The sequence below is a fragment of the Natrix helvetica genome, assembly GCF_964273705.1.
Source record: "Natrix helvetica genome assembly, chromosome: Z".
Lineage (NCBI taxonomy): Eukaryota > Metazoa > Chordata > Lepidosauria > Squamata > Natricidae > Natrix > Natrix helvetica.
The window spans coordinates 33,784,067-33,808,349 of NC_138554.1; the positions used below are offsets into that span (position 1 = coordinate 33,784,067).

The following is a 24,283-nucleotide window of genomic DNA, read 5'->3' on the forward strand; positions in this document are numbered from 1 at the left end:
AAGGAAATGTTGGAAATATATTCATATCTAAAGAGATAATTACATAAGTGTACCATATATTGGTCTCAGCGCTGACATTTTTAAAAGCTTTTTGTACATACGCATGTAAGAATTTCATTCAATACATTATAATATTATTAATTAATAAATATATTATTTTTACATGATGTTAAGTAACCTGGTCTGATGAAACAAGAAAATGAGTAGATCAAGTTTTACCAAAGGCTCACTTTCATTGAGATTTCATGAATGAGGATGGACTTGGTCATCCATTCTGGTTTATCAAACCAATTAAAGGTCAACAATAATGAGCATCTTTCTTCCAAAAATACTTTGTTACGTAGATATTTCTTTCAACTCAGGAAAGTTAGATTAGGTTGGGATCCCAAACTCCTGAAATGCAGTTTGCCCCATCATATTTGTGATTTTTTTTCTTTTTCTTTCATTATCACTGGACATTCAGTGATAATGAAATGTAATTTGAAAAATTATCATATGTGGAAGAGGAAATACTGAGTTGTTTACATCTTTCTGTTCTTCCATTTTAAAATAGTTATTCATATTTTGAAGTTCTTTTTTTAATGCAATCATTCAAGAATTATCTAAAGTACAGGCAAGTATTTTAGGTACCTTTTTAAAGCTTACATTATTATATGTGTCTAAAAATTCTATTGTACATCAAAATATGTGTGTTTCCTACATGTGCTGAAATAAAACTTCAGTACATGGGGACACTTCTGTGATATTTAATGAAAGACATTACCTAATATATTGATTTGAGGTGGACATACTGAAGAAATTAATGATAAAGGACATAATCTATTTAATGTTTAGTACATTTTGATGGCAAATATTTAATATGTATTTTTTCTGTTTGGATATTAATTGCTGTTTGTTTTTACTGAAATACATTCAGTTTGATAAGCTTTTGAATATCAATATACTGCAAAAAAAAACAAAACCCTCTATAGTGGTTACTATTTCCGATTCTCCCATTTCAAAGCAGAATATTTCATTCATATTTTAAAGTAAACTCCTTCTTACTTTAACCATGCTATGTTTTTAATCAGAAATAATAAATTCCAACCTGTGCAATGAATTGTTTAAATAAACTTTCCTATCTGTAAATATTGAGTTGGTTGGAAAGGAATATTCATTTCATCAATTTTAGGTAAATTTCTATATGTGTCAAATTAGTGAGATCTACAAAATAGATAGATTCAAGAATCGGTAGTATACCATATCAGAAACACCTCAGTGTGTGCTCAGATGAAGACTAGGAGATTACCCTTTTCATATTAAATTTTATTCTAATTTGTCTTATATCCAGAGCTAGATTAATCATTGATTAATACTTGAAATGAATGGGTTGAGCACAATCAGAATACATGATATTATCATACAGTCAGTGAAATATAGTGACAGTACTTTGTTTTTTTTTCTTTTGCCCATTACAACCAATGTTGGAAGATATTGGATCTACTTTGTATAAAAAAATGAAATAAGTGAATAATTTTTAATATGCACCTTATGAATTCTATTTACATTTTATTATAATGGAATATTTTACTAAATTACTTTTATGTGTACACAGAAGAAAGGGGGAGAGGGACATAGAGAGAGAGAAAATGAGTTTATTGTTTTGATCTATCTTTAAATAAATTGTAGCAGACTGATTTTTTTTGATGATTAGTCAGGATGAGTTTTGTGCAATTATTACACTGCCTTGGAAAATTAACCTTACCCATTTTTTTAAAAAAAAACATTTTTTATTTATTTTTGAACAAAGACTTAAAAAAAACCCCATCTTCCATTACAAATTGTAGAAAGTGTGTCAGTTGGTTACAGTACTTCCATGTAGCCCTTCCATAGTCATCACCCACTTTTCATATCAAATCACATATTTTAAATTCACACATATTCATGTATATCACAATTATTATATCTCAATCTTAATTTGACTATAATTGTTTTTACATCTTTTTATATATAATATTCAAAATCTAGAATAGGATTATGATAACATTCTATTAAATTATCCTAAAAGCATCAAATTGCAAAACATCTTTATAACATATTCTAGATAAAGTTTTAAACCTCCTCTCATTTTCTCCATGTGTTGTTTATATAAAATTTCATATTATCAAACTAATATATCTATATGTATTGTTATCACTATTAATCATTATTTAACTATAGCTATTGCCACTTCATTTTATACATGCTACTAGTAAACTAAATTTAGCTTAGTTTTTATTATACATTTTCATTGCATCAACTTGTATCTTTCCAGTAATAGTGCAGTCTTATATCTCTTGCCATTTGTAGCATTAATATTCTAGTTACTTTCTTAATAAATCTTGTATGAACTTCTCTTCGCAACATGTTGTTCCTTTCATATCTCATAAAAGCTCAAAACCCAGCATCTGCTCTTTCCATCAGCTTATCTTTGGTTATCAATTTTTCTCTTTTTTCTTCTTCTATTCTTTGACGTCTGGGGTAGAGTTCCAATCCATCTATCTCCCCTTTCTATATTCTGCTCTTGCCATTACCAAACATGCTCACTTTGTTGTCAGTATCCACAGTTTTCTTATCTCTTTGCTCATTTTTTTCTTCCATTTTTTGAACTCTGTCCTACACATTCTTCATTTGATAAACATCCTTAGTTTTTCCATCACATTTTTCTGTTTTGTATTCCATATTTTCCAATCTCTTTTCAATTCTCTCTGTCACAACTAATAGATTTTGAATTTCAAACATAATCATTTGCAATGTTACAGTTTCTTTTTCCTGCTGCACCATTCTTCAAATTTTGCAGGTACTGCCACCATAGGATTCAAGGCTGTTTTAATAAACTTCAAACAAGTTCATTTATTATCTTTCAAGTCAAAATGCTGTCTTCCCTCTAATAGCTAGTGATAGAACTCCCAAAAAGCGCCTGTATAAACAACTTGTGCTCTTCCTACTATCACTGTCAATAAACAAACTGAAAGAACCTTGAATCTCCAGTGATCAAAGAGAAAGAAGAAAAAACAATGTATCCAGCCTACAGCCTCTAAGTGGCAGTGTAACTGCTTTTCCTCCTGTTATTACAACCCTCTTTATAATCCTTCTTATTATCTTCTTTATATTCCAAGTTTAAGAAAGGGAAAAAAAACCTCAAATGGAGATCAAAAACAATCCAATCAATCCAATCAAGCATTATAAAAAAATAAGGAAAAGTGAGTAAAGAAGAAGAAAAAATAACCCATTCAGTTTAAAAAATAGGGACTCTGCAAAAATTCCATCCATGAAAACAAATTAGAAACAGGATAACACACTAAGTTTAATGTAGATTAATTTCACCGCTTACAGTCTTCTGTCTTCAATTTTAATTTAACTTATTTTTTTGGGGGTAGTCTCTTTTTCTAATAATAAAATTTCCTCACCAATTCGACACACTTTCTCTTTTTGCTTTCTTCCTGTTCCAGAGCTGTCCAACTTCAGCAGCTTCATTAGCTGCATTTCTGTCACCGGAAAAAAAAGGTATTCCTGGATCTTTCAGGGACTTTGCAGTGTCGCTGAGATCAGCAGGAGGTGCCCTTCTCAATCACAATCTCTGCAGGACGGTTTAGGTCCAAATGGACCGTCCAGTGGCATAAATATCAACTGTGATCTCCGAACACTAAGATCACACATCGTGTGACATCACCCTCTTTCTCTAATCTTACCTATTAAAGTATACTTAAATATAATCATTTGATAGACCAAATAGTTTACATTCTGAAATTTGGTAGAGTTCTCTACAAAGAAGCATGATACTCTATGGATTGCATTTTCTTTTCTTCATTTGCTACCAATTATGTTTTGTGATGAAATCTAGGAAGTTACTGAGAATATATTTAACTGTTTATTTCTTACAACCCTTCTAAATACACAGAGTGGATCTCCTGCTTTTCAAAGTAGCATAACTTCAAACTGGGAAATATATGTTTTTCTGACATGAACTGTCTAAATATCTAAGAGAAGTATATGTCTGATTGGAAATTTTATTTTTAGAACTTTTATTTGATCTTTTTTTTTTCTTCGTGTCTTGGAATTCTGCAGGTATCCTATTATTAAGCTTTTAACAATGGATAAATTCAGCTGGAGAGAACCATAAGAAAATTATGGAATACTCACCATGATAATACACAAATATATTGAGATTACTGCTGCTGCTGAACTCACTTATCTTACTTAAAAATATTCTGAAATGGCAAAATATTTGTATTTTTTCTGTTTCATTACTTTGTTAAAATCTGTTTTGAGTCAGCTAATACATTTGAAGTAATGAAACTACTATAATAAAAGAGAAACAGCAAGACAAACACAAAATAATAAAAAAAACATATATAATCATTTATATGTTTATCTGTATGCTTTTTTTTTAACCAGTCCAGAGTAGGATTTCAAAAGTATCTCACTGAAGAAAAATCCCTTAGCCTTTTTGCAAGGCAACCAAGATAGAGGTTCTGGTACAGGAAGCAGAGATAAGAAGCTATTCTATAGTTTTTTAAATGAAAAAATTAATATTGACTAGATATGTTATGGTGAAACTATGATACACAGAGCCTTCCCTGCAGGCATGTGAGCCATCACCCCAGTTCAGCTCCACCGTGCCTCCCACCAGCTAGCTGGTTTTCAGGTCTCTGCTGTGTATGCACAATGGACAGGGTGCATGCGGGAAATGTCTGTACATGTGTAGGGGATCATGGTGCACATGTGGGGGTTGCGTACACATGTGGGGGTTGCATGTGGGGGTTGCATACAAATGTGGGTGGGGTGGGGGAGCACAGGGGGTTGCAAGCTGGTGTGCAGGGAAGGCTGCATGTATGGGGCCATGCGTGCATGCATAAGGGTGGGCTGCATGTGGGTGTAAACACATGGGCACACTTTTGGCATGCAGCTACAAAAAGGTTAGTCATCACTGGACTAGATTATTCTTGTTGTAAAACTATGCATATTACACATTATTTCTAAAGTTGGTGGTACTTTATTGAAAATCTGAAGTGTTTTCAGAATAAAATCTATTTTTGGATGCATTTTACATGTTTAATCTAGACTAAATGAAGTATTATTTCTAATATAATTTGTTTTCATTAATAATCCAGGTTTTAAATCTGAAAATAAGTTAGTAATTTCCTTCCTGTACAACATATATACCAATATTATAACTGAGTGGCAACTAGCTAGTGGTGTGCCAATAAATAAATAATGATCAATTCTGCTAGCTCCATTGTCCCATCACACATTTTAACAAATATCCGAACTGCTGATCAGCCTAAATGTAAATATGGAGTCAACCAGTTTGCAAAATTCCTAAATATTAACAAATTTTATTTCATTACCCAATCCAAGAAGTGTTCTAAAATTGCTTGGAAAGCTGAAAGTAATTTATATAAAATGATTTGAGTTTTCCATTCAGACCTTTAAAATCACCATTTCTTTTTGATTCAATAGAGTAATTGTCTTACTATTTTTAAGCCTTTTTTTCTTAATAAGTATTTTGATTTGTTTTTATTGTCAATAAGAAAAAAATGTGGCACTATTTCAAGACCTTGAAAAATAACCTTGATCATTAAAAATATACTAAAATAGCATTAATTGCTGAAACAAGCTGCTTTTATATTTAATAGATTTTTCCCCACAGGGATACATTGCTACGAGGATTGATCCTTCTTTCCTCCCATAACAGCCAATAATGCTATGAAAACTAAACATGAAGAGTCAGAAATGACTGGAAATATATTCTATTCTAGGGCTGTTAACCTTGTTGCTTATGCTTGAAAATTTCACTCTTGCCAGGAAGGAGATGTTCTTAAGGTATGAATAGTCAGGATATTTAACAAATGAACTACAAGCAGTTAATTTATTCAGGAGGATTTTATTTTAATTGTGTGATATGCTTAAGAATAAAATAAAAAAGTTAATACTATCCAGGTTATAGTCTGTCTCCATGTTAGACTATATTATGCATCACTTATGTATTATTACAATGGCAGCATTTTCATAAAGTGTATGATGTTTTGCAAATGAAATTCAGTTACAGTCTATCCTTGAATGCAGTTTTCAGCCATTATCTATATTAAATATAGTATAGATTTTATGTACATAAAACTATAAGAACAGAACAGGTTCATTGTTGCTAACAAATAATATTTATATAGTTTTTTTATTATGACTCTCTAAATAATTCTACATACCGTATTTTTTGGAGTATAAGATGCACTTCCCCCCTAAAAGAGGGTGAAAATTTGGGTGCATCTTATACACCAAATGTAGCCCTGCCCACATGCTGGCCTCCACCCTTTGGCTGTTTTTAGTCTTTGCATGCTCTGTTTTAGACCTGTTTCAGTCTGTGAGGATTGCCACAGCACATCACCTTTTTGCCCCCCCCCCATGTCTCATTTTTTTGCCTCTGAACACTCAATTTTAGACCTGTACAAGGCTTTGGGGATTGCCACAGAACATCGCTATGGATTGCCGCCTCTACGAATCATGTTTTTGACCTCTGTATGCCCCATTTTTTGCCTCCGCACAACACATTTTTGGGTGGTTCCAGGCAATGGAGATTGGTAGCAGTGAACACCCACCTGGAACCACCCAAAATCCTGACACACAGAGGCCAAAAATGGGACATGTGGAGGCCAAAAACACGATGTATGGAGGTGGCGACCAGCAGCGATGTGCTGTGGTGATCCTTGCAGCCTGGAATGGGACTAAAACAGATTGTTTGGAGACCGAAAACATGATCAATATGGTCAAACCATATCATTAGGCCTTAAAATTTCTAGATCAAGGGTACCAAACTAGCAGCCCAATGAGTGGGCCTGATGCATCACATGCTGGCCCCACCCCTGTCCCACTTTTAGAAAAAAAGTCCCAATATATCACATGACACCAGCGTGACAATGCGGGTTTGACAACCCTGTTCTAGATGCTTTTGACATATTGAGTCAAATTGATGTGTGGAATAAATCCTTCCATTCCCCACCAACCAATCAGAGCTGAAGAAGGGTGAAAAGCAAAATATATTCAAGGAAAAAAAATAGAAACTCCATCTTCCTCTTGAAAAAGCACCTTTGGGACAATAAACAGTTTACATTCTTAAATTCAGTAGATTTATTCACACAGGAGCACAGTACTCTATGGATTGCACCTTCTTTTTTCCAGCGGCAGTCAAGAATATTTTATAAACATGATGAAATTTAGAAAATCACTGAAAATTGTTCTAGGACAACAATTTATTTCTTGCAACCCATCTAAATAAATTCAATTGATCTGCTTCTCAAAGTATGCATAATTAAAATCTTTATCTTCAAATTTCATTCTTGATTGGGCAAGAAATTTTTTAAAGGAATGAACTATCAGAAAAATTAAGAGAAATAATAGATTTTTGATTTGAGTGTGCTATCCTCATGATTTATTTAATGTATTCTTTCTTTACTAATAGTGATGTATCCCTCTCTGACATAGCTTAACAATGGATAAATTGATTGCATTTAATTGTAAAGATGATGACCCCATTTAAACAATTGTACATATTCTGTAATATTGCTTTTAACCTGGGATGTTCTGACTGTACTATTATTTTTTTGAGTAATAAAAATTAATATTGCTGTTGGGGAAGTAAAGAAAAAACATCTAGACCAAAGCAAAACTAGAATCTCATACTCATCTATGTATATATGTATCTATACAGTTTATATTTTACATTATTGATTCAGAATAGAATTTCAAAAGCATCCAATGGAAGAAAAATCCCACTCAGATTTTTTGCAAAGCAAGCAAACTAGAGGTTTTCCTTCTGGAAGCAAAGGTAATCTATTTATATTGTATACTACTTAAAATGAAAAGTTTAATATTATCTAAATTATCTCTTCATGCTAAACTATATACATCATACATGCTAAAGTATATGTATTGCATATATTTATTTCTGAAGTTATCAAATTGACAGCACTTTATTTAAAATGTTTTCAGAAATCTACTTTGGATGCAGTTTGCACTTTTAATTTGGATTAAATGAAGTATTCTTTCTGAAAACTTTTGTGTTAATAAAAGATTGTATATGTATTAAGCCAAAATTTAAAATGAAAATTTCTTAATCATGACCTTCATGTACAACCTATATGGTAATATTTGAACTATCAGTGTGATAAATGTGTAACAACCAGTTCTGTTGGCGTCATTCTCCACCCCAGTGCAAATCAAGTCTCTCAACAATTGATCAGCATACTAGGTGTCATAGTTAGCTATAACTAAGAAGTCATCAGGATTGGAACTCCCAATGTCCCAGTTTCTAGCCTAGTGCTCTATCTATTACACCAAACTGGCTCTTTGTTTTTATTGTTTCGGTATCTGAATTGTGCCAGATGTGCTGTAGTTGATTGAGTGCATGGATACTTTTTGTACACATACATACATACATACATACATACATACATACATACATGTATTTGTGTTACAACCCCTGGTATGCCCAGATATACCCCTTTATTTATTTATCAGCACAAATACAGCACAAATATACATATGCATGCATGCATGCATGCATGCATGCATGCATGCATACATACATACATACATACATACATACATACATACATACATACATAGATGTTATAATTCTTACTAATAAGGACTGGATAATACCTGCATATGTTTTGCCACTGTAGACCTCTACATATTACTAGAGATATAAAAAATATTACTTTAGGAGCATCCTTGATGCTCTCCGAGCATGTTTTTTTTTCCTTAAAAACAATTCATTTTGCAAAATAAGTAATTTCATTAATGTTAGAAATCTCTAGTTCAGGTAATGAAACATCTACAAGAAAACAATCACACTCAGAAAGCACCAAGGACTCCTCAGTTTCAACCCTCAGCTACAAATAATGTCCTTTATTGATATTACTTATGCTTATGCCTAAATTTCTACCATAGAGAAAAGTGAGCTTTGCTTCAGATAAATAGCTTGTTTTCTATTCTTTATTTCTCAGACATATCATATTAGTCATGTTCCATTATTATTACACTCTTTCTCTATATATACTTCTCTGTTTCTATTCATAAGAAACATTAATCGATACTTGTTGTTTCCATCCACATTTATTACTTTATGCTTCCTTTTCAGTTATGTTGAACCAGTCCAAAGTGGAACAATTCATTTTGTTGGGACTAAAGAATGATTTAGAATTCCAGTATATAGCATTTGGTATTTTTCTTTTGTTATACTTGGCCACATTAGTGGGGAATGGAGCTATTGTAATGATAGTTTTAGCTGAGCCTCGCCTTCACAGCCCCATGTATTTTTTCCTTGGAAATCTTTCCTGCCTTGATATCATTCACTCCACAGTAACTGTTCCAAAGATGCTACAAGGATTGCTAATAGAGCTACAAACCATTTGTTTCAATTGCTGCATGGTCCAGCTTTTCTTCTTCTACTTCATGGGTGGTAGTGAAGTCATACTTCTTGGAATCATGGCCTATGACCGCTATGTTGCAATATGTAACCCCTTGCGTTATACTCTCATCATGAAAAAAGATGTCTGTATTATAATGACAATAACTGCCTGGTCTATTGCCTTTTTCCATGCCTTGATGCATGCAATCATGACTGCTCGTCTTCCTTTCTATGGATCAAACATAATTGAACACTTTATCTGTGATATCAAACCTTTGTTAAAATTGGCCTGTGGAGACACACACCTCAACCTCATGCTCCTTAGTATTGTAACCAGCTGTGTTGTTATGAGTCCCTTTATTTTCATACTCTTCTCCTACTTTTATATCATTACTTATCTTATTTTTAAAGTGCAGTCCCAGAGTGGTTGGCAAAAAGCCTTCTTCACCTGTGGATCCCACCTAATTGTGGTGGCTTTAGTCTATATTCCTGTGTTGTTTAACTACATGATTCCCAGTGCGGGTACCTCTTCTCAACAAGACATGATAATAACACTCATATATAGTGCAGTTACTCCATTTTTGAACCCACTAATTTATACTCTGAGAAACCAGGAAGTTAAAATGACATTGAAAGTAATTTTGGACAGAAAGATGTTCACTTTTTGGTGAAAGAAAATGATATCTCACTCTCTCCAGTTTTAAACTCACTTATCTCTACACTGGGAAATTAGGAGGTTAAAATATTATTGAAAAAGTTATTTGGGAAAAAGACTTAAACTTTTTGATGAAAATAAATTCTCAAAGTGTATATAGATACTGAAATATATAATCGAGTTAATGTTTTACAACACTTTTTTAAATGGCAAGTATGTTAAATGTATTTTTTCTGTTGTAGGTTCTAGTTTTTGTGTTTCCATTAAAATCCATTGAGACTTGGACAACCATATCTTTGATTTAATTATAAAAATACAACAAGGGAAAAAAAATCTCTCTATAATATTTACAATTTCATATTTTCCCATTTCAAAACAGGATGTTTCATTCATTTTTAGAGTTAAGTTCTCCTATCTGCAACCATGTTGTATCTAAAACATAAACAATAAATTCCACATTTTGCATTAACATACACTTAATGAAATAAATTTAAAAATCTATAAATATTAGGATGGTTAGTAACATTCAGTCCACCAATTTTAGATTGGACTTTATGAAGTGCATATTTAGATCAGTGTGATCTATAGATTTGATGATATCCTATATCAGAATCACCCATAGATAGACAGACTAAGACAGGTGCCTGGTATACCTGGGTTTTCTATTATAAGTCCTTATCACCCAATGAAATAAAACAAATTATAAAAGTATTTAGATTTTGCTACAGCAATCAATTTAGAAGATACATCTAAAAAGAAGCAATTGAATAATGTTGATTAGGCATGTTATTAATTGCAAGTACTCTTTTAAATATAGTTATATTTTATCAAATTGTTTTTACATATACTCCTTCCCCCACAGTTCTTATTTATATTGTTTTGGCCTATTAGCATAGCAGACTGAACTTGCTTTAATTATCACTCAAGAAGAGCTTTGTGGTAACTATTCCAGTGCCTTGGGAAATTAATCTTAGACTTTAAAAATATACTTATTTGAAAGGATAAATAGCTTATATTCTCAAATTTTTTTAAAAAAATACCCACACAGGAGCACACTACTCTGGGGACTGTACCTTCTTTTCTCCAGTGGCAGCCAAGAATGTTTTATAAAGATGATGAATTCAAGAAAATTACTGGAATACATGAAATTTAGTTGGGTTTTAAGAAATAAGTGGTCATAGTTCATCCTATGCTTCTCAAAGTATACATAATTAATGTTTTTATCTTTAAATGTCATTCTTGATTGGGCAAGAGATTTTCTAAAGAAATGAATTATCTGATTATCTAGGAGAAATGGACAGTTGATTTGGGTTTGTTATCCTCAGATTTATTTGATATATTATTTCTTTCAATCATGTGCAAGTATCTTTTCTGAAGTATTAGAAATATTAACAAGACAAATATCTGATTTTGAGTGCAGTTTCTACTAGTTTAAATGAAGTACTAAGGTATTCTTTTTGACAAATTTTTCATGAATATGTAACATTTTTAAAACTGGAAATTTCTTAACCATGAACTTCCTGTACAATACATACCAATATTTTGACTGAGTGGCAACCAGCCAGTGGTGTGCTGATAAATGTATAGCAAGCATCCTAGGATAGGATAGGGATCACAAGAACAACACAGGAAGAGGAGGAGGAGGAGGAGGAGGAGGAGGAGGAGGAGGAGGAGGAGGAAGAAGAAGAAGAAGAAGAAGAAGAAGAAGAAGAAGAAGAAGAAGAAGAAGAAGAAGAAGAAGAAGAAGAAGAAGAAGAAGAAGAAGAACAACAACAACAACAACAACAACAACAATCCACAAAAGCCTGATAGGACAATATACAAAAAACAAGCACACTCACTTCTCCATGTCAAAATACTGCTGAAATTAGTGTCCTCTTGGTGGTTTCTGTGTTAATGTAGATTGAAATTTGGTACCTTCTAGTCAGTTTTTTTTTAAATTCTGGTGACTATCTGGACAAACTCATACTGTTTTCTTGGCAAAAATAGTTTGGCATTGCTAGGGCTGAGAGAGAGAGTAACTTACCCAAGATCACCCAACTGGCTTTATGTCTAAAGGGGAGGGGGGTGTAGAAACCATGGTTTCTCAGTTTCTAACCTGGCATTTTAACTATCTCACCAAAGTGGCTCTCTCTTGTTGTTACTATGTATGAATTGTGCCATTTGTGCTATAGTTGGGTAAGTGGATAGCTATCCTTTTGAAAAAGTATGTGGGTATTCCCTGCATTGAGGTAAGCAGGACCTAGATTCTAATCACCACAAATAATCATCAAATAGTATAACAATTAAAGAAGAAACCAACACATCCTACCCAAATCCATAAAAGGATATTTGGAGAAGTAGCTTCATATAAATAGGCAACCACCCTCACTGCCCATGCCAAGTCACTGATAATAATACCTAGATTGTTAATAAAATGTTGGCAAGAAGAATGGACTTAGAAGAAGGTCAATCCAAAGCTATATTCATTCTACATTAGTGCTACCTATTTGCATGAACTCAATCTGTATGAACGAATATTATTTCACACTTGGTAAATAATGTTACATCTGTGATTACAACTACATGGACCAGCATTGAAGAAATAGGGAGCAATAATAATTTTACTTGTGCTATTATTGAATGATTCTGAAATTGTCTCCATGTGTAATTGTTGGAAGTACTTCCTAGGAATCAAGAAATCATTAAGAATAAGCTCTAAAACACACTAAATAAACATAGATTATCAATGACCACCCTGCTTTAATAAAGCAAGATGGATGCTAAATAAGATTAGCTAATTATCTTCTATTGTTGATTAATTTCTCTTATAGTATGTATGTATATATGTATGTATGTATGTATGTATATATGTATGTATGTATCATGTTCATATGTCTGCCAATCTCAAACAATAAAAACATTAAAACTTCACTTAAAAATTTAATTAAACATGAGTAAAACAATATTATGAATGGGTAAAAATTAGAATATTACACTTGTGCAGGCTCCTTGCTGTTTTGGGATCCTTGGGTCTGAAGAAATCTTTTTTTTTTTAGTTATGTATGAGCAACTGCATTTCTTTGAAATTGACAATAGTGATTTCTAAGATCATTTGAATCCATAATTTCTAGCAAATGAAAATAATAAAAGTTACATCATACCCAATGTGCAAGCAGAAAATGTTTATGAAATATTTATGTGATATTTCTATAATGAGCAGATTGAAACATGTTTTAGATTAAATAAAATTCCACAAACTTGATCTGAAGAATTATGGAAAGGTTTTCCATAAGATATATTATATACTTTATCTTTCAGATGAGGGAACCTAATTTAAACTAGCATTCTTCTTTCTCAGATATAACAAACAACATTCTGTGACCAATTTATAGTAGACTGATAGGTTATGTCTTACTAATAAGGTTTAATAATGCTTGCATAGTTTTTGCCATTGTAGAGCTTTGAGTATTTCTATTACACCATTGATCTAAATACTTAATGCCTTATCTCTTAATTTCTACCATTTCTACCCAGAGAAAAGTGGGTTTTGCTTCAGATAAGTAGCTTGTTCTATATTTATTTATTTTTCTTAGTCATATCATATTATTAATTTTTCATTATTATTCTGTTGCCAAAAATGTATATGTCCCTCTGTAGCCATAAGAAACTGGCAAAATATTATTCAACACTTTATTATTTCTATTCACATTTACAAATTTCTGGTTCCTTTTTAGTTATGGATTCCTCAGTGGAACTGGATCTACATAAAGGGAAGTATACAGTGAGGTTGGCTCTGTTTTAAGCCCAGTATTCTTCAAAATCTTCATCAATGATTTGGACAAGGGAATAGATGGGGAACTCATGAAATTTGCAGGTGACACCAAACTGGTAGGAATAGCCAACACTCCAGAAGATAGGCTTGAGATACAGAATTAACTTAACAGACTTGAACATTGGGCACTATCTAACAAAATGAAATTCAATGGTGAAAAAAGTAAGGTTCTAATTTAATCAAGAAAAACAAAATCCACAAATACAGTATAAGTGATACCTCACTCAATAGGAGTAACTGTGAGAGGGATCTTGGAGTCCTAGTAGACAATCATTTTAATAGTAGCCAGCTGTGGACTGCAGTTGCAAAAAACCAAACAGTTCTAGGCTGCATTAACAGAGGGATATAATCAACATCACATGAAGTGTTAATACCACTTTATAATGCCATGGTAGGGCCACACTTAGAATACTGCAGCCAGTTTTGGTCAACATGATGTAAAAAAAGATGTAGAGACTCTAGAACAGAGGTTCTCAACCTTCCCAATGCTGTGACCCTTTAATACAGTTCCTCATGTTGTGGTGACCACCAGCCATAAAATTGGTGTCTTGGTTCCTAAGACCATTGAAAATATGTGTTTTCCGATGGTCTTAGGTGACCCCTGTGAAAGGGTCATTTCACCCCCAAAGGGGTCCTGACCCACAGGTTGAGAACCACTGCTCTAAAAAGAGTACAGAAAAGAGCAACCATGATGATGGAGGCTAAAATATCTAAAGAATGGTTGTACAATTGTGTATATCCAGTTTAATGAAAAGAAAGACTATGGGAGACATGATAGCAATGTTTTGATATCTCAGGGATTGCCACAAAGAGGAGACAGTCAAGTATTATCCAAAGCATTTGAAGGCAAGGGAAGAAGCAATGGATCGATACTTATCAAGGAGAGAAGCAACCTACAACTAAGAATAAATTTCCTGATAGAATAATTAATCAATTGCCTCAGAAATTGTGAATGCTCCAACAATGGAATTCTCTAAGAAGAAATTGGAGAATCATTTGTCTGAAATAATATAGTATTTCCTGCCTAAGCAGGGGTTAGATTCATGGTTCCATCCAACGATATTCTGTACTATTCTAATTAAGGTGGAATAATTCATCTTGCAAGGACTAAAAAGTAATTTGGAACTTCAGTATGTAATTTTTGGATTTTTTCTTCTGTTGTACTTGACTAAATTAGTAGGCAGTGGTACTATTATGATTGTAATTTTAGCTGAACCTCGCCTTCACAGACTCATGCATTTTTTCCTTGGAAATCTTTCCTGCCTAGACATCATCTATTCCACAGTAACTGTTCCAAAGTTGCTACGAGGATTTCTGATAGAGCTACAAACCATCTTCTTCAATGGCTGCATGGTCCAACTCTTCTTTTTTTACTTTATGGGTGGTACGGAAGGCACACTTCTTGGAATCATGGCCTATAACTGCTATGTTGCAAAATGCAACTCCTTGCACTATGCTTTCATCATGAGAAAAGATGTTCATACTTTAATGGCAATAGCTTCTTGGTCTATGGCCTTTTTTTTCAGGCTTTGATGCATGCAATCATGACTGCTACCCTTCCCTTCTGTTGACCAAATATAATTGAGCACTTTATCTGTGACATCAAGCCATTGTTAAAACTGTTGCCATATTACCTTTTATCTTCATATGCCCATCTTTATATTACTACTTACCTTCTCTTTAAAATGAAGCCCAAGTATGGTTTGCAAAAAATATTTTCTTCTTGTGGATCCCACCTAACTGTAGTAGCTTTACTCTATATTACACTATTTATTTAACTACATGCTTCTACTGTGGATATCTCCTCTCAACAAGACATGATAATAACACTGATTTATAGTATAATTATCCCAGTTTTGGACCCATTTATTTATACTCTGAGAAACAAGGAAGTTAAAATGACAAAATGTTCACTTTCTGTTGAAAGGAATGATGATTTCTGTGTGTCTATGTCTATGTATAATGTATGTCTGGAAATGAATTTTTGAATTCTCCTATTTCATATATATGAACAAAATTGTAAGATATTTAATAGAAGATAATTATGTTTTATAGTATTTTTAATTTAATAATGCCTTATTGGTCATTTAGGCAAATATTTTAATATTTTTGTTTCTGCTGAAATTCATGAGAATCACACAGAAAAGGGTTACCTAGTATATAGCAGAGAAATATCTTATATTTACTCCAATTTTAATATGTGATATTTAATTCTTATTTCAAAGTAAAATCTTTCCTACTTCAACCATGCTAAATCTAAATTCAGAAACACTATCATTCTTCCCCTTCATTAAATTTAAAGAGTGTAAATGGGTGTTAGTCCTTATCTGATACGCTCATTTTCTGGTAGAGTAGAGACAGCAGCCAGACTGGGTATGCTCCATCCATTAACCAATCAGATTGAGTCTACACTTATGATGTCATCGGGCCCTTGTGGCTCCTCCCCAGTTTAAGATGAAGGAAAACTGTAAACTCAAGTGAGAATTGTGAGCAAAAAGTGAAAGTCCATAGTCACTGTATCTCTCTCTCTCTCCTCTGCACAAGGAATCCCCTTGTATGACTCATGCTAGTGCGGGGCTGGCTGCTGTCTCTACTCTACCAGAAAATGAGCGTATCAGGTAAGGACCAATGCCCATTTCTTGTTATTGTACAGACAGCAGCAAGACTGGGATGTACCAAAGATTGGGCTGTCCACTAGGGTGAGAAATTGTAAAAAAGGTCCGTTAGGGCACAAGCACTTGTTGCAGCACCCTGCACCCAAAGGCCGTGTCAGCTGACACATATTTGTCCAACTTGTAATGACGCATGAAGATTGTGGGAAATGCCCAGGGGGCTGCCTGGCAGACTTCTTCCAAGGTGGCTTGAGTGGACCAAGCCGCAGATGTCACAGCACTGCATGTAGTGCTGTAATGTTTGCAGGGACCTGTATGGATTGAGGTTCATAAGACAGTTTAATGCAGGCTTTTATCTAGCGCCCCAGACTAGACGATGAAGCCTTAGTACCCAAGGAGGCCTGGCAAAAGGAGATGAAGAGATCTTCCGAGTGGCGGAACGAGGCAGTGTGGTCGATGTAGATCTTGAAGGCACGACGTACGTCAAGAGTACGCCACTTGCACTCCCTCTAGTGACAGGGAGACAGACAGAAATCAGGTAAGGTCAACTCCTGACCTTGGTGGAAACAGCTATTGACCTTCGGGTCCAGTCTTAAGACAACTCGGTCTGGATGGAACACGCACAAATCATATCTGACTGAAAGAGCAGCCAAATCAGAAATATGTCTGGCTGAGGTTACAGCCACCAAAAACAGTGTTTTAAAGGACAACAGTTTCAAAGAAGTGGATCTCATAGGTTCAAAGGGCACAGAAGTCAAAGCCTCTAGGACACGAGGTAAGTGCCAAGTCGGATATCTATGTATGGCAGGGGGACGCGGGTTGGACGCTCCATGGAGAAATCTCCAGATCAAGAGGTGAGAAGGTAGACGTTTGGATGCCAGGCCGTCTAGAACAGAGGCCAGAGTGGCCACCTGTCAGCGTAGCATGTTAGGGGTAAGTCCCTGATCAAGGCCCCTGTGCAGGAAGTCCAATATCTGAGGAATGGATGCCCTAAGTGGGTCAACAGTCTGGTTGGAACACCACAGAGCAAAAGTATGCCACGTGGCATCATAAATGCAGTTAGTAGAGCTTATGCGTGATGCCTGAATGGTAGCAATGACGTTGAGCGAGATGTTATCGGCTGTTAAGGCTTGCCGCTCAAACCCCATGTGGTTAATTGCAGCCACTGGGGGTCGGCATGACAAACTGGCTCTTGGTGTAGAGACAGGAGAGACAGTGGGATGTGCCATGGGGTGGAGATTGACAGAGTCACTAGGTCGGCATTCCAAGGCCGGCGTGGCCAATTCGGCGCTAGCAGCAACAGTTCTGCCTCCAGCATTTTTTGAATTACCCTCTGAATGAGGGAAAGGGGAAGAAATGCGTACAGGAGACCCCTGGGCCACTGGCATCTGAGAGTGTCTATTCCTTCTGCCATGGGGTCCATGAACCTCGAGTAATACCTGGGTGCCTGGTTGTTGTCTGCCATCATGAACAGGTCTAGGACTGGGAGGCCGAACCATAGTGTCAGTTGATGGAAGAGGTTCGGATGGATGCTCCACTCTGCCTGATCTATCGCTGTCTGGCTCAGCCAGTCTGCTTGGACATTGGAGACCCCTGAGATGTGTTCTGCCCTGAGAGATGACAGGTGAGATTCCACCCACTGGCACAACAGTTTGGACTCCTGCATCAAGGACCAGGAATGAGTTCTCCTCTGTCTGTTTATGTGTGCCTTGGTCGTGTAATTGTCTGTGAAGACTAATATGTGTCGGGTCTGAACTCTGTGGTGAAAGTATCTGAGGATGAGGCAAACCACCGCAATTCTAGCCAATTTTTGCTGTTTCAGACCTGCATCCATTGTAGGTGTGAGACGGCACGACTCCCTAAACAAGGTCCCTTGCAAAATCGCTGGAAACTGCCACCATTTGAGAGAGTGTAATACCTATCTGGGAATGGGGACCCTGAGAGGAGAGCTGCTCATATCGGCCTTTTGATGTGGAAGCATGAACCATTGAAGGCTCCTGCTGTGAAAACTGGCTCATGGAACAATCCCGAAGCAGGATACCATGTTGCCCAAGACTTGGGAGAGAAGAAGGGATGCCTTGCGTAGACATAGCACATTCCTGACAAGTTCCCTCAGACTGAGAATGCGGTCATTGGATAGGAGCACCCTCTCCGCCATGGTGTCTATCAACACCCCCGAGGTGGAGAAGGCGAGAGCTGGGAATGAGGTGACTCTTTTTGAGATTCACCCCGAACCCGTGATTTTGCAAGGTGTGAATGGTGAGGGCGAGATCTCTTTCTGCCTGAACCGGAGACCTGGACAACAAGAGGATGTCATCCAGGTAACAGTACTTTTGTGAATACCCTGGGGGCAGAGGATAGACCGAACAGAAGAGTTTGGTACTGGAAATGCCTCCCCCATAGGAGAAGCAGAGATATTTTTGGTGGTCTATGAAGATGGGGATATGAAGGTAAGCTTCGGTCAAATCTACCGACATGAGGAAGTCACCTTTCCTGACCACCTGGAGGATGGTGTGCAGAGAATGCATTTTGAACCACCGATAGACAATGTAGCGGTTCAATGTTTTTAGATCTAAAATTGCTCTCTATACCCCGGAATTCTTGGGTACCACAACAATAATAATAATCATCATCATCATCATCATCATCATCATCATCATCATCATCAAACGGATAAAATACTGGCGCATAATACACCAGACATCACAGTGGTTGAGAAAAAGAAGGTTACAATCATAGACATCGCAATACCAGGTGATAGCAGAGTCGCCGAGAAGGAATATGAAAAAATCGCGAAATACCAGGACTTAAAAATCGAAATCCAACGATTATGGCACAAACCAGCAGTGGTAATTCCAGTGGTAATTGGCACACTGGGTGCTATTCCAAAAGCACTGGAATTACATTTAAAACAGTTAAAAATTGACAAAATCACCATCAGTCAAATGCAAAAGGCTGCACTGCTTGGATCTGCACACATATTACGAAAATACGTTACGACGTCCTAGGCCCCTGGGTGGGGCCCGACTAGTAATTAATGCCAAATCCGGCGAAACAACTGGCAGCTGTGATACACTTCTGTTGATGCAATAATAATAATAATAATAATAATAATAATAATAATAATAATAATAATAATAATAATTTTATTTGATTAGCCGCAACCCTCTCCCGAAGGACTCGGGGCGGCGTACAATCAAAACGGATAAAAATACACATAGGATAAACATATATACAAAAAGAACAGAGACATATACATATGTGCATGGAGGAGAGTTGACTTATAAGTGAAAGACAATTAAAACACAATTTAAAATCCCCTTAAATAAAATTACTAAATTAAAAAACCCATCAGGAGCGTTACGAAGTTATGGTTGAGCCAGGCCAGCTATTTGGAAAAGTTGGGTCTTGAGCTTGACACGGAAGGAGCAGAGGTCAGTAGTGGTCCTAATATCCGGGGGGAGGTCATTCCACAGGGCTGGGCCCGCCACAGAGAAGGCTCTGCTCCTAGGCGCCGCCCCATGACACTGTCTGGTGGACGGCACCTGGAGAAGTCCCTCTCTGTGCGAGCGGATGGGTCATAGGGATGTATGGGGCAGAATACGATCCCGCAGGTAACTAGGTCCTGAGCCATGGAGTGCTTTAAAGATCGTAATCAAGACCTTGAAACGCACTCGATAGACCACAGGAAGCCAGTGCAGCTCGCGCAGGAGAGGTGTCACATGGGAGTACTTAGTACTCCCCATAATCACCCGCGCGGCCGCATTCTGGACCAACTGCAGTCTCCGAGTGCATTTCAAGGGAAGCCCCATGTAGAGAGCGTTACAGTAGTCCAGGCGAGACGTCACCAGCGCATGGGTGACTGTGCGTAGGGCGTCCCGGTCCAATAGGGGGCGCAATTGGCGCACCAGGCAAACCTGGTGGAACGTCCCCCTGGCCACGGCTGTCACATGTTCATCCATGGACAGCCTGGCATCCAGGAGGACGCCCAAATTGCGCGCTCGCTCCACGGGGGCGAGTTGAATGCCCCCAATGGCCAGAGATGGAATTATCTGGTTGAACCGGGGAGCCGGAACCCACAGCCACTCCGTCTTGGAAGGGTTGAGCCTGAGTCGGTTGTCATCCATCCAGACCCGTACGGCTTCCACACACCGGGACATCACTTCGACGGCCTCGTTGGGGTGGTTCGGGGTGGAAATGTACAGCTGAGTATCATCAGCGTACAGATGATATCCCACCCCGAAACCACAGATGATCTCACCCAGTGGCTTCATGTATCTGTTGAACAGGAGTGGCGAGAGGACCGACCCCTGTGGCACCCCACAAGTAAGGGGGCTTAGGGTCGACCTCTGCTCCCCTGCCAACACACGTTGCGTCCGGCCGGAGAGGTAGGAGCCGAACCACCGCAAACGGTGCCCCGGACCCCCAACCCCTCCAGTCGGTGCAACAGGATACCATGGTCGATGGTATCAAAAGCCGCCGAGAGGTCTAATAGGACCAGGATAGAGGAACAACCCCTATCTCTGGCCCTCCAGAGATCATCTACCAACGCGACCAAGGCCGTCTCTGTGCTGTGCCCAGGGCGAAAGCCGGACTGGCGCGGGTCTAGATAATCATTCTCCTCCAGATGTCGTGGAAACTGAGAAGCCACCACACTCTCTACAACCTTCGCCAAAAAGGGAAGGTTGGAGACAGGACGATAATTGGCCAGCTCCGTAGGGTCCAGGGAAGGCTTCTTGAGCAAGGGTCTCACCACGGCCTCTTTCAAGGCGGCCGGGAGAGACCCCTCACCCAACGAAGTGTTCACTAGGCCCAGGAGCCAGTGGCGTGTAACCTCCCAGGATGCCAGTACAAGCCAGGAGGGACACGGGTCCAGCAAACATGTGGTAGGTCGCAATCGTCCACGCAATCTGTCCAAATCCTCGATGACAACCAAGTCAAACTCCTCCCAAAAAGGTTTCTCAAGACTCGCCACTGGCGTCTCGACTGGGCCACTGAAGGGGACCCAATCCTTCCGGATTTGAGCGACTTTATCCTGCAGATATTTCCCAAACAGGTGGGAATAAAAACCCCGCCCTTCCTGATGGGGAGGAACCAGTTGGATGGCCTGGTTCTCCAATAATATCCATGCATTTGTTTTCCAGAAGATATGAGGCATCTACCTTATTTATTTATTTCCCCCTTAACTTTAAACAGTATTGAAGGTTCAACCCTAATCAGATTCCATAACATAATTTCTAAGTTTAATGATCAATAGGAAAGTGATTCCCCCCCAAATCACTTAGAAAAATGGAGTTGCCCCTTATGTTTTAGTAGTATTAATTGATTGAACTAGTTCTTTATGTTCTTAAATTCTGTAGATGTATCCCCATATGAGCATACTGCTGTGTGTGTGTGTGTGTGTGTGTGTGTGTTTTCTTCCCATGTGCAGTAAATACTATACTTAAATCAAATACAGAAGCAAAGTTAAAAATTGTTGAAGGTATATTCTGCTGAGGGTTTAGATAGATAGATAGATAGATAGATAGATAGATAGATAGATAGATAGATAGATAGATAGATAGATAGATAGATAGATAGATGATAGATGATAGATAGATAGATAGATAGATAGATAGATAGATAGATAGATAGATAGATATTTTATAAATATCCATTCATTTCCTCTCAAACCATTCTCATCTTTATTTATCAACCTTACATAATTGAGCAAGAAGTTTCATTAAGGTATGACTTAATATTTAGTAAAAACATATATGTGTGTGTTTTATTCCAGAGATGTTTATTTTAAATATTTTTCCTTTAATCACATTTATAGTTTAAAAGTAAACTGTACAATTTACAGGTATGTGAGCATCAGATCAATCTAGATAAAATAGTGAAGGAAGGGCTGGAGGGAGAATCAAAGTTGCACACTGTGTATCTATGGAGTATACTAGTTCCTTGATTCAAACTAATGCTATCAATAAATCTAGTTGGACTGTCTTTTGGATGCTTTATTCTAGGCAGAATAAACTCTCTCCCTCTCCCTCTCCCTCTCCCTCTCTCTCCATATATGTCCTTTCAAATGTGACTCTATATGGCTAACATCAAGTTAAAAACAACAAACAACAATATCAAAACAGAACTATAAAATCATGTAACATTTGTGGCTACTCGCATATCTATCTATATATTTGTATTCATATATGTCATATAATATTTTTGTCCAATTCTGATAAGGTTTGTTATTGCCTTTATGTATTTAAATAGGTTAATATTATCAAGGTCTGCCTTTATGGGTTTATTTTTTTAAATTTATTAATGCCCAACTCTTTATGTGCTTCATGATTTTCTGTAATATTATCAACAGTTTAGCCGTTGTCAAAATTGTAGGACATTGCTTGATAGTCTGTGAAGTATTCTAATACAATATAATTGCAATCTGTTTTTATTGTGTTTCCAAATCTTAATTATACTAAATTTGATGCTTTTTCTGAAGGGTTTTGTATTATTAAATGAAGGTAATAATAACATGTGCATAATAACACATGCGTTGCAAGCAACACTTGGTTCAAAAATGTCATGATAAATCTTGGGCTAATTGGAGATTATAAATATAAGAATATATTTAATTGCTGTTTAGTTGCTGACCTAATGAAAATTTTCTGGAATACAATTAAATCTAAACCTAAATATAATTAGTTAGTAGTAACCCATTATTCCTTGGAGTTCATCGTAGTCTACATAGATTTATCATCTAGGCATTTGATATGACCAAATCTCTTTTAGAGTCAGTAATGGTGTTCTAAAAATGAAAACTTTTAAACTTTCCATTTATATTTTCTGTGCACTTTTTAAAAATATGCTGAGACATTTTCTTTATTCTCTCTGGGTTCATATTAGTATTGTCTGAAGATTATGGGGAGTATCAGTCTGACTAAGGTATCCCAGAGCCATGTTGACATAAAATATGTTCCTTGGTTCATGATATTTCACACACATACAAAACACCCAGCACTTTTGGCATGATGGGCAACACTGCTGTCATCATTTAATGAAAGCAGTAGTATCTTGGGATATCCGTGGTACAAAATTAAAGTGTATATGATTTGCTTTCAATATTGTATTCCAATTTGTTTGCTCAAACATAAAACTACAGCAAAATCAAGATAGATAGGATGGAGTGGAACTAGTAATAGCAGGAAACAATGCTCAAAAAAGCAGTCACATGCACTAAAATTTATTTGGTAAGCATATTTAGTTCAAAAATGGAGCCCAGTTTGAAAAAAAAAACTTGGTGTCATCAATCCTTTAGTATATGGTGTTTCTAGTAGCAACAGAAATAAAACAATATTAAAAATGATTCAACAATATTTTTCCAGATTAAGATTGTTCAAACATTCCCTTTAACCCTTCATATTTGCCAAATTGATTGCTGAGTCTTGGAAAAACAATGCGGGATGATGACAATAATTATATAGAAATAAATATTGCCAGAGTCTATGAACTCATCTTAATCCATTATCTTTATTATCAGGCCAATAGGCAAGATCTTTTCAATGAAATTTCTTATAAAATAAGAAGGAAAACTCTGCATTTCTCTCTTGCTCTGATGTTAGCTCTCATCTTTCCTTCAGCTAGAATTGAAACCATTCAGAAGAAATACCAAGAGCAGCTATTTTATTTATTTTTTTATTATTATTTTGACTTGGAAAAGGCAGTTGTCTTCATCTGATTAGTTAAATCAAAGATCAGACAAAGAACCAATATAATAATATTTATATTTTAAATTT

General features: G+C 36.3%; 1 protein-coding gene across 1 annotated transcript; it reads left to right on the plus strand.

Annotated features, from left to right (window-relative positions):
- Positions 1-9,159: 9,159 nt before the first annotated feature.
- LOC309401501 (olfactory receptor 12D1-like) lies at positions 9,160-10,098 on the plus strand (the record flags this gene model as incomplete). The annotated part of the gene is made up of 1 exon (XM_081970563.1): positions 9,160-10,098. One exon carries the CDS (start codon positions 9,160-9,162, stop codon positions 10,096-10,098), a length of 939 nt encoding a protein of 312 aa, XP_081826689.1.
- Between the last annotated feature and the right edge of the window lie 14,185 nt (positions 10,099-24,283).